Here is an 11,756-nt window from a genome sequence, read left to right on the forward strand (position 1 = left end):
ATGATAAAGAATAGATAAGACGCTTCGTCCCTTCCTTGCCTTCTGTGCTTGCTAGGAATAATAACTAGGCTTAGAGCCCAAAATGTCATTGAGGCTAGGCCCTCAGGCTGGGAACCATCCTTACTTGTAAGAAAGGAAGTGACTGTATCCCTCTTTTGTTTAATCTTTTTCCCTAACGAGGTATTTTCGCGAAAAACCAAAAACCGAAGATCTAGTTAACGCATCAATCACCAAGAAATAGGATTATTGTACACGAACAAGCTGGCCATGATCCCTCATTGTTCATACAAAGCATTTAATGCCTATACAACAAACGAAAAAAAACAATCACCCTGGTTCAGTTCATAAAGTGATTACCCAAATCTAATGAGCAGCTCACGATTATGTAGCCTATAGTAGCAATGATACACAGTACAAATTCAACGGATCAAATGTTGAGGGCCATTAAGGGAGTAAATCATCTACAATCGGAACTGGAGGAAGGCATATGCAGAAGTCAAAGAAAAGCGAGCAGGGCAAGACTTCTTTGTCCCATCCCACGACCAATTCCCTGCTTCGTCATGGAACTTCAAGCATCATCCGCGAACCTAAATGATTGAAGAAAGTGGGTTCCGAGTTCCCCAGACGAGGGACTGCATTACTGAATTGAATTGAAGGAAAGGCGAAAGTTAGTTACCCAAGTTCCGAGAGCTTCAAATGAGCTTCAGCATAGTCTGCAAAGAAGGCATCCTCGTCCTAGCGCAAAATCATCATTGCCAGCCAAGTTTAGTGAAACAATTTGTTGTTTCATGCTACACTAACTAGCAAACGGTCAAAAGCTGAGCTAAGGGGAGAAAATTAACATACCGCAGCATATTTCTCAACTAATGGACGTAACGCTGGATCTTCCAAAAGTGCTTTGTCAGATGGAAGCCGGATAAGATCTTCTTTCTCTCCACGCAGCAGTTCTCTGTACTTGTACGAAATAAGAGCATACCAATAATCAATTCGTGGACAGTGGTTCCTCTCGTGTGGTTTTCTCGGAAATTTGGGCAGGCAGCACTTTCAAACGGATCTATAATATGCTTAGAAACTTGTAAGGTAACAAGATGAACAGGAACTTACTTGAAGTAGGAGTTATCAAAGATTAGAGGATTACTGGTCCAAGGTCCCTCAAATCCAGAACGTTCCTTGCGACACCTTCCCTGATAAATTTCACCCCGGTTTCTTCAAGTCAATGGACAATAGTAAATAGTGAATAGTGATCCATCATCTAGCTAAATCATTTTATAAGAAACTAACATGAGAGTTCATAGCATACCAAAGTATGACCACCAGAAAGAGCAACTATTTCCTTGTCGCCGAGCCCCATGTGTCCAAAAACTTCCCTCAGATGGTCAGTACCTGCATATTGCACATTGTAACTCAATAATGCAATCTTGAGATTTCAGTCATATCACATCTATGCTAGGAAATTAGATAGTACAAATGAGTAACCTTTAGTTGCATCTGGCAAACGTCCTTCAGGAGGAGGTTCATCTTTGTCCTGCAAAGGATGCAAAACTTGTTAGGTTGACAATGGAAACATCAAATGGAACTTCCAAAATGTTAACTCCGTTCTGCAATATACAGTTGCAAACATCTAATAAGTGATATTTTCCAAACCAAAGGAACCATCTCCCAGTTGATTTAAATTGAATTCTTACTTCCTACAAAAAGATGGATGGGTCAGACTTACAGGTCTGCCGGGATGAAAAGGAATCTCAGGGCCTCCAGTGACCTCAACGGCAACAATTCCAGCCAACTTGATATGATAAATAGACATCAATGACAATCATTACTTTTGAATACTAAAATCAGTTCTTTTTTTTTTCTTTTTTGGGGGGGTGGAGGAATGGAGGAACCAATGCAATCTGGAAACTGAAAAGAGAGTTTTACCTGATAGATCAGCATAGGTGAGGAGTGGAAATTGTTCCTTGATTGGCTCCAAAAGTCGGACAGCAATATCAAGGCCATTATTAGCATCATGAGAAAGCTCGGCCGGGTGCTTGATAGTCCCGAAGGGCCCTCCAGTTTTCGTATCCACATCATAGGTCCCTGCGGAATGCCATCTGAAGCAACGCGTATATGATCACGTAAATCACCCATCAGCAATGAGAAAAGAAATGAAGTAGAAGTTTCTGAAATTTAAAATATAAACTAACTGCACAGCAGAGAGCCAGAGACATAATATGCCAATTGAATTATGCAATCAGGTAATCAAAAGACTGTTTTACACAAAGAAGATAAGAGAGGGCATGGCATGCCTAAAAGAATGAATATTTACAGAAGCAAGCAAATTCACTAGAATCACTACCCTATTTATTATATTCATATGAAACAATGAATTGATAGAACATGAGGGATCAGTTTTCATTTTCCTGAACTCAAGACAGCCAAACTAAACAAATGCAAGAAAGACAGTCCAGCAATCCACAGGACAGGAAAAAAGCAACAAAGCATTCATGGTTAATCATTTGAGTTATCATCACAACATACTCAGAAACAGAACTAACTTGACTTAAAAGAGAGACGGATAAAGAGGCTGCGTACGCTAGTCGGAGGATCAAAGGAGCACAATGCTTCTCAGCAATGAAGCCTCTGAGCTTCCTCTTGCATTTCTCCACTGCCTTCTCGTACTCCTGGCTTACTTTCGGATACGATTTTCCCATGAAGGTATCAAGGGGATCTTCAGCTGAAAAATTCTTAGCATATAAGGATATCCAAAGAACATAATGCAAGAACAGCAATTCATGTACAAAGACATAAATAGCACCAAAGACTATATATGCTTTCCGCATGAAAAATCAAGAAGACAAAATCTACATGCAATTTAATACTACTGGCTCTACATGCAACGCATGCTCAAACTAACACAAACCTGAGGTGCAAAAGCCAAAGGCAAAAAAGAAAAAGAGAAGTAGTTGCAGATGCAGTGCGCTTGATCAGCTCGCCCAAAAAAAAAAAAAACGAAAAGATTTAGTATTGAGTTCTTTACAAGAGAGGAGCGAATTTAGAGTCTGAATTTTAGAGGGGTGCGGGGTCAAAGGACGGGAAAGTTCTAGCTGCTGGTGTGGGCCGCATGTGGGCCCTTTATCTTTCAACACGCGTACTACCAGAAGCTTGTGGTGCCAAGGGCCAGGACAGTGTTGCAGTGACGTGTCAATGGTCCATTTCATGGAAAACAGGAGCTGGTGAAGATTCGAAGCCCAAATCAACCTCATAACAACACTGTGGATAAGGTGTCCAATTAATTTGGGCCGAATTCATGCTAGACTCCGGAACAGATACATTACTTATGGCCTTTTAACTAACTGAAGGAACCCAAAGCTTCAACTTTTTTTTGAGAGTAAAATAAGCCCATTTTAATGTAAAAATTGGTAAGAAAAGAAAAGCAACGAGTTCTTTTCAGTTTCATATCTTCAGAACTGCTACAAAATATTTCACCTACTACTAACAATCATATCCTTAGAGATTATGCATGATCCCTTACTTCCATTTCAATAACAAAATTGTGCAAATTTCCAAAAGATTGGATAAATCTCTGCAAGACATGACTGGTATTAGGTAGGTCTCTTCGTCTTGCTGTTCAAGGTTGTTTCTGGTAGATAAACAAATTAGCTATCATAGTTGACTTATTGGAATGCTAATTCTAAGTTCTATGTGCCGAAATTTGCTGGAGATATTAGGTTCAAAAGTAATCTTAATTTTAGATAGGGTTTGAGAACTTAATTAAAAGAAAAATTATTGAATGATCAAGAGAAAAAATTCGGGTTAAATATTAAGTTAGGTATGAAAGTAGTCTTAATTTCAGGTGGCATTTGAGAAATGAATTGAAAGGAAAAAAAAAAAAAGAATGATCAACTGAGATAATTCGCTAGGTTTTGCTGCTTCTTTTAGTATTCCGTTGGAATTGCTTTTGGCAACTTTTTTTTTTTTGATAGTAAATTAGAAAATTTCATTAAGGTGAGGATAGGTCCGCCGAAATTGCGGAGAGAAGAAAAGATGGTGGAGAATAACTCCAACTACAGATATCTAAAATAGAGCGAGCATTTCTAGCTAATAAATGTGCTGGCACATTGGCCTTCCTAGGGACCCAGTTAGCCTCCCAAGCGGCGAAGTTCTGTGACCTAACAAAGATATCATCTAACAGCACCCCATAGGCGGAGTCATCAGACTCCATAAGCTTAAGCATGCTGACGATCTTCAAAGAGTCTCCCTCCAAAATAATGTTTGGCAACTTTGATCACCTTAATTTGTTACTGCTGCTGCCGCGCATAATTTCGATTGCATCATCAGGCAGCCTTAGGATTTTGACTGAACTTCTCCATATGACAAATGATGCTGTAAAGACGAAGAGCAGAGGGAGGCCATTTTGACGCACAACGGATGGATCTTCTGTTCTACTTCTTATGTCACTCTCTGTCTTCACTTTTTATTATACAAGGAAGGCCATTTTGATGCGAAATGAATCTTCTGTCCCACTTCCTATGCCGCTCTCTGTCTTCACTTTTTATTATACGACATTAATATGCAACTTGTGATGGCATCCAATCTTAACGACCATGATTCAAGATTTTATAGCAGCAACTAATTAATCCTAACAACTAGGATTTACATCTTAGTAAAAATTAAACATGTCAATGTCAAATTATCACCTCCTTACTTGTCTTTAACAACTTTCAAAAGATTAATCTTTTGAATTGCCACCTTTCGTTACACTTCCCAGTTTTTGACAGCTAAATCTCTAGAAGGATGGGTTAACGTGAGCAAAATCCCTTAGACACTAACATAGACTGCCACAGATTTCTAAGCTCATTTGATCTACCTGTTATGCGATCCATTTACGTCTGCAGAATCCATAGTGCAAGTTCCATACACATTCACATGCAACTACCTTATAGCTCAACATAATCCAGAGGCGATAATTGTTTACATCAGTAAGACAGCATATTCTTCTTTTTTTTTCAACGAAAACAAGTAAGACAGCATATTCAGACGAGCTCTTCAGGATAAGTCCAAAACAGCTTAGAGAGCTTAACTCTCCATAACCTCAGGATAATTACCACTTGCAGGCGCAGCAGTTATGATTGTAATTACTCAGCATGAAAAGCAATTTAGGCTAAAAAAGTTCTAACGGTCAAACACCTCTGCCGGCAACCCAACTAACGTACTGCAGAAGAAGAACATGAGCGATGGCACTCACTCAATGCACATACAAAGATGGAAATCCTTACCCTGTACATCATCACCTCTAGCATAATTACAGGAGCAACAGTCATGACTGAAATTTCTTAAAGAATGAAAAGCAATTCTAACTAAAAGGTTGCTAGCCTAGCACCACTAACAACTTCCTTATGCTTTACCAAATAAAGAAAATGAACAGCCAACATGTCAAAAACCAATAGATCATGCCTTTTGAAGAAACAGTAACAAAACAGAATATGTGCATACATACATACCCGTACTAGTACATTCTCAAGTCAGTTTTACAACGTTGAAGGTAGGCGTTATAAAAACTTGAAGAAGGCTTTGATTACAATTGAACCCAACGCCTATTGGTTGAAGAAAACAGTGCCTAACCTAGTCCATCCCAAAAGCAAATCAAATAAACATGTTTTCTCAACACCATAAGCATTAGGCCACCTGCGGTGCATCACTAATTAATCCGTGTAGAATTAGCATTATATACTTTTAAGAGCAGCCTTCTCCCGTAGTGTTACAGAAATCTGATGTTACAAAGAACAGCAAAATATCAATACTGCATCTAGTTTGATCTTTTTTCATATCCATTATCGCCATGTTCTCTCTTCTCACCCTCTCTTTTTGTCCTAGGTGGAGTGGCTGGAGCCCATTGTGAACTTTGGGCAGGGTTATATTTTTGTGAAGCAAGGTAAGACAAAGCTGTGACTACATCAGCAATCACAGGGCGCATATTAGGCTGCTCTTGGACACACATAGCTGCTACTGAAAGTGCCTGGTACAAGCCTCTCATTGGATACTGACCTTGGAGCATAGGATCAGCCATCTGTGAGAACTTCTTCCGATCGTTGATCAAGGGTCTTGCCTGGAATAAAAAAACAATAATCAATATGTGTATTCAATAAAACAGCTACAGGCATCAGAATACCTAAACACTAGTAGCATTTTCTCTGCGGTGCATTACTAGCTGTAACAGAAGGTGCTGTTCTCTTTTTCTGCTGACGGAAAATTAAACTCAAGGTGAAGCACCACCAATCAATTGCACAAAATGCTTCAACTAATATCTCAAAGAAACCTTACAGAGCAAGAGATCCCTTGAAGGTCAAAAACAATGGATCTTCATAGAAATCACATTTCACCTTCAGACAGACTTATTACACTCTGTTTATAAGTCAAATCTCAGCAAGAGCTTTAGTGATCCATGATAACAATCAATGCTCACATTCGACTTCCATAACACTGAAACACAATAACCATGTTGTAGTGTGCCATAAATAACTTAATGAGACACCATTTTCAGACATAAATCACCCGGTTACTTCCAATTCTCCAATCGAAACCTATAAACTACTGATCAAAAGAGTGATGTATAGAAAGTAGTACGATTCGCTGCACATCACTATTATTCACCGCCAGAAAAAGCATAAGAAATTTCTGTGACAACAACAAAAACTTGAGAGAAGATGGCAATTGTCTTACCCAAGCTACCAGGTTATGCTCCCCTGCAGTTTTGGAATTCTCAATTGCTTTCCTTCCAGTTATTATCTCTAAAAGTACAACACCAAAGCTGTAAACATCTGATTTCAGTGTCAGTTGTCCTGTCATTGCATACTCAGGTGCGCAATACCCATAGGTACCCATGACCCTAGTGGATACATGAGTATTATCACCAACAGGCCCAAGCTTAGCCAAACCAAAATCAGATAGCTTTGGATGATAACCCTCACCAAGCAAAATGTTAGAGCATTTTAGATCACGATATATAACTGGGGGGCTAGCTTTATCATGCAGATGCTCTAAACCCTTTGCTGCCCCAGCAGCAATTTTCATTCTTGTATTCCAATCAAGCCATTTTTTATCTGGTGTAGCATCTGTAGAAGAAGGTTTGTGAGTCCAAACTCCACAGGCAATTTTTTATACAAGCAAAAATTTGAGGATATGCACCTAATAATAGCAAATACCATAGAGGTGGTCCTCTAAGGACCCCAACGGCATGTATTCATATACAAGAAGTCTCTGGTCTCCATCAGCACAATAACCAATAAGATTAACAAGATTGGGATGGTGAAGCAAGCTCAACATCAACACTTCAACTAGAAATTCTCTATTCCCTTGCAACCCATTGCGATCAAGTTGCTTGATGGCAACAATCTGCACCAAAGGCATTAAACTAGAATTCAACCTTTCGGCAATCGATAGTTAAAAATAACTAACATAATTTCAATAAAATGAACAACACAAAATCTCCATCCAATTTGGCTTTATCATTGAAAAATCTTGATGCACCAAACCATGGAACTGAAGCTCAAAAATGTACTTCGCTTGATTGAAAAAGGAAACAGTGATCCATGTAAAGGTTGTTTATGCCAGCATAAACGAAACATAATGATGCATCTATTCAGAACAATCTAATTAGCAATAAGATTTTGACAATGTTAAGAAAAGCATTTCACAGGGCATTAGAACATTTCTTTTACTAGGAGGCCTGCAGTGGACTCTCTATCTTTCCTTCGTCTTTTATACTTAAATCATGATATACGGAAGTCTTTTATTTTCTAGCAACAAAGGCATGTTATAAAAAAGCTAGAATAATGTGTCAATGCCATCATTGGGCTTGAACCATTTCGACGTCTGGCTTAGAAGCAAAAAAAATTGAGTAACCCATGGGGAAAAATTAGACTACAACAAAGTGGAAGATGAGCAGCTCATGATTTAGAGAACAGATGCTGAGGAGGCAGCCATGGATCATCTGGAAACATACAAAATATGCTTACTTTTTCCTCATTATGTATTCACAAAGAATAGAGAGCCCCACATACCTGGTTGGAGTTCTCAAGTCGCCCTTTGTATACTCTACCAAATCCTCCTTCTCCAAGAAGACAATCTGCCCGAAAATTTCTAGTTGCAGCAGCTAATTCACGAAATGCAAAAGTCTTGGCTGCAATTTGGTTGGACCCTCCATCCTTGCTGTTTACCTGCGAATTTAATGGTGCATTTACCTTCGACTTCTCTGAAGACAGAAAAGCAGAAAATTAGGAGGACAGAAATGGCCAAGTAACCACTAGACCACGCTAACCTTCCAAAAACCACTTTTTAATTTTTATAGCATATTTGGGAAGGATACACATTAATGTGTCATTTCTCTCTTAAAGTTTGTTTGACATGGTAAAAACTAGAGCTGACTTTGGTATGACTTCTCGAAGGTTTACCCATCCCAACTCCCAAGATAATGGTGAGACGGGACTAAGTTGACAATAGGCATCAATGTGGTGTTTCTGAAATTTTTGAGTCATCTGCACCTAAAGCAATTTTGATGAGGTATCACATTTGCAAGTTCCAAACTGCAGTAACAATATCATTGGTATATGATTATACACCAGGTTAAAAAGTCAAAGTACATAGCTGGTAACTAGTAAGAAGATTCAAACCCCTTTGAACTATTACTTGAAGTAAAGAACAACCGTAAGACAGCAAGTACCCAAGCTCATTCAAGACTCACTCTTCTTCTTCTTCAACCTTTTTTTCCAGATTAGTGACACCATATGCACTTAGCAACTCAGTTTAAACTTAAACGGACCTGATCCGCCAGAAGGTCCAGATACGACATTACTGAACATAAATGCTTTCAGTCCAATTAAAAGACGTATAGGTGCAAAAGAAAACCCTTAAGCAAGCACCCCCACCCAACAGGCCGACAGGGTGGAGAAAAAGTCAACAAATAGTGCTCAACAAATATTCCAGGAGAAAATGAAAACTACTGTTAGAAAAGCCATAAAAAACCCCTCAACAAACTGCTGGACAGACTCAACAATCAGACAGTTCCTTTTGGTATAAGCCAATTGAGAATCTTGTTCAAGAACTGTCTGAAATTAATGGGCGACAACGAAAATATCATCTACGGAATAAAGATAAAAACTTTAATTGAACATACCATACATATGCCACAAAGAGTGAGATACCTGGAGAAGGCTGAATAGGATGAAGTGGGTCCTTAATCTTCCTCTTCTTCTTTGATGAAAGCTTGGAATGAGATTGTCCAGAGCATGGAAACCAACCCATCAAAAGTTTTTTCTCAGAGTTTTTTCTCTTGATCCGGACTCCTTTCCCGAACAATTCAAAAGAGTTGCATAAATTATTATGCACAGGATGGCAGCAAAAGTGCGAAAGAATCGAAGGAATGGAGTGGTGCGTCTTTTGTTTAGTTTTAGCTTAGAGAAGGAAAGAAATGTGTCGACGTCTCTAACGACTAATAAAACGAATGAAACGGAAAAGAAATGGTGGAGGCAGGAAAGAGACTGTCTTTTCTTTTCTTTTTTTATACTAAATGAAAGATATTGTGGTTCTTAAAAAAAAAATTCAGACAGATGCGTGGTGCTTTCGTCTGATTCGATGGTAGTTCTGTCTCCATCAATCCCCCATAGGTCCAGTCAAATCTCCCCCGTAGTTAAATTAGAATAGAGTAAGAGTAGAAGTAGGGTAACGATTAACAAAAAAAAAGAAAAAAAAGAATGAGACTCGATGTCTTGGAATTGAGATGATACGGCAATGCAAAGATGAATGGGCCACGGGGGCAGAGTCTCATAGTGTTACCAATTCAAGTCCGACAGAGTACAGGCCAAAAAATTGTACGCAGCGTTAAATTGTAGCGTTAGTTTATTCAAAGTGGTTGAAATTAAATATTGCATATTTATTTGTTTGGCTTAGCGTTTCTTGGAGCTCAGTTATTACCACAACTACTATGTACTGTTTGGGATGACGTAGTCAAATCTAAAAGTCATATAAGGTGTTTCAGGGGACAACAAGGGGGAACCTGGGGCATCAACGGTTATCAAAATGATCGTCCTTGAATGCTTCGTCATTTCTTGGCTTTAACAAAAAAGACATCAGCTTTTTCGGGATAATTAGGGTCTTTTTAGGTCTTAGTAGCAGTTCCCTATATAGGTTGATATCCCACATCGGGGTTGGAGGGGATTTGGGGTAGGTTTATAAGTCTCCTGCAGGAATCATAAAAGTTGCCGGCTTTTATGGTTTCCTGCTGGGTTAAGATTTATAAAGTTATCAAAAGTCATTTCTTGGCTTTGACAAAAAAAGAATGCTTCGTGATCATGATTGATTAAAAAAAATTTGTAAGATTTAGACCATTGATCACAACACGTACATTGATTGGATGTTGAATCCATAAAATTTTGTTTTGTATTTACTTTTGCATTCAAAGTGAATTACATCTTGAAAAAATAAATGTATATCTTATAGAATTGGACAAAATTAGCAAAAACGGTTAACCTGACAATCATTTGTACTCCCGACCCTTTTGTCCAGGCCTTAATTTAATATTGTATATATAATATAATATAATTATATATATGTAACATGCAATGAAGAATATGATATTTTCTTATGATAATGTAATATAATATACTTTTTTTGTTTTATTAGTTTACTTTTGTTGTTATGGCATATTGTTTATAAAAAAAATAATGATAATTAATTTAGAACTTATATAATAACAAATATAGAGAAATGGATTTACAAGGTCAAAATAAATTTTAAACTTTATCTCATGTTAAATTTCTTATTGAAAATTTTAAAAAATGAGTAATAAATCTATTATTAGTGTTATACATATATAAAAATAAAATCACGTAACAAAATAGTAGAGGGGTAGGGTGGGCGAGAAGGGGATACGAGTGAAAGTAGGGTAGGCGAGGACAGAAAGAGCTTTTAGGTGACAAAGCGAGGGTCCCTATCCCAAACCTGCCTTGTTAATTCTTTTTTTTTTTTTTTCAAAGGCCCATACTATCCAGTATAGCATTACATTGAGTTTAGGGTCCATTGGTGCAATCAAATTTAGGATAATTTGTAACTTATATGTTTGTCTTACTTGTCTTCTTTTTTGGTTTTTTTTTAAGGTCTTACTTGTTAATTCACGAAAATTTACGACATTAAAAAAATGCAAATCAGAGAGAACACAAATCAATTTTGAATATTTCAGACGCAAGCAATGGACAAATTTTTATTGAAGTCATTTGATAAATCACGGAATAGTATTGATGAACAACTTGTTATGAGATTAAAGTGGAATTTAGGGATTTAAGTCACAACAACAACTTCATAATTCAGGTGAACAATTGGTTGGTGCTGACCTGAATGGTGAGCGGAGGATTGGAGATTTGAACTTGTTGGAAGGGTAACAATTTTCAACATGATTCGAAAATATAATTTGAACCTAATATGTAATTAACAAGTATGAATTTATTTTTTATAGATTCGAATCAAAAGTTAGTTAAATCCAAATAACCCGTCAAGCAAACAAGTTCAAATAAAGTCAATCACAGTCTACAGATTAACCCGTTTGACTCATTTAGCATGCAATTTTATAATTTAATACATTAATTGAGCAATTGAGTTATGTTTTCTTGCTGTCATCTCTTGCTTTATTTTCTTTTAATTTTTTTGGCTACGCACCACGGTTATATATATATATATATAAAATGTAAGAAGTAAACAGATTATTCAAATCAAGTTTAGGCAACTCA

At 37.5% G+C, this 11,756-nt stretch overlaps 2 protein-coding genes across 2 annotated transcripts; both read right to left on the reverse strand.

Annotated features, from left to right (window-relative positions):
- Positions 1 to 672: 672 nt before the first annotated feature.
- On the reverse strand, positions 673 to 2,690 carry LOC113775990 (L-ascorbate peroxidase, cytosolic). The gene is made up of 8 exons (XM_027321058.1): positions 2,572 to 2,690; positions 1,901 to 2,090; positions 1,718 to 1,783; positions 1,477 to 1,525; positions 1,301 to 1,383; positions 1,105 to 1,184; positions 847 to 949; positions 673 to 735 (listed from the first exon to the last, which is right to left on the reverse strand). Exons 1-8 carry the CDS (start codon positions 2,688 to 2,690, stop codon positions 673 to 675), a joined length of 753 nt encoding a protein of 250 aa, XP_027176859.1.
- A 2,748-nt stretch (positions 2,691 to 5,438) lies between these two features.
- On the reverse strand, positions 5,439 to 9,506 carry LOC113775823 (probable serine/threonine-protein kinase PBL7). The gene is made up of 5 exons (XM_027320842.1): positions 9,180 to 9,506; positions 8,040 to 8,230; positions 7,182 to 7,371; positions 6,700 to 7,091; positions 5,439 to 6,085 (listed from the first exon to the last, which is right to left on the reverse strand). The coding sequence occupies exons 1-5, from the start codon at positions 9,277 to 9,279 to the stop codon at positions 5,786 to 5,788; spliced, it is 1,173 nt and encodes a 390-aa protein (XP_027176643.1). The 5' UTR covers positions 9,280 to 9,506; the 3' UTR covers positions 5,439 to 5,785.
- Between the last annotated feature and the right edge of the window lie 2,250 nt (positions 9,507 to 11,756).

Source organism: Coffea eugenioides, chromosome 6 (genome assembly GCF_003713205.1).
Source record: "Coffea eugenioides isolate CCC68of chromosome 6, Ceug_1.0, whole genome shotgun sequence".
Classification (NCBI taxonomy): Eukaryota; Viridiplantae; Streptophyta; class Magnoliopsida; order Gentianales; family Rubiaceae; genus Coffea; species Coffea eugenioides.

Bases quoted from the DNA above. Each gene is read 5' to 3' on its own strand.
- LOC113775823 (XM_027320842.1), bottom strand. From the start codon at position 9,279: ATGGGTTGGTTTCCATGCTCTGGACAATCTCATTCCAAGCTTTCATCA. The intron at 8,231-9,179 runs GTATCTCACTCT...TTCTGTCTTCAG, and splicing joins TCCTATTCAGCCTTCTCCAG to AGAAGTCGAAGGTAAATGCA. The intron at 6,086-6,699 runs GTAAGACAATTG...TTTTTATTCCAG, and splicing joins AGCATAACCTGGTAGCTTGG to GCAAGACCCTTGATCAACGA.
- LOC113775990 (XM_027321058.1), bottom strand. From the start codon at position 2,690: ATGGGAAAATCGTATCCGAAAGTAAGCCAGGAGTACGAGAAGGCAGTG. The intron at 1,526-1,717 runs GTAAGTCTGACC...CATCCTTTGCAG, and splicing joins CTTTTCATCCCGGCAGACCT to GACAAAGATGAACCTCCTCC. The intron at 1,185-1,300 runs GTATGCTATGAA...GAAATTTATCAG, and splicing joins TTTCTGGTGGTCATACTTTG to GGAAGGTGTCGCAAGGAACG.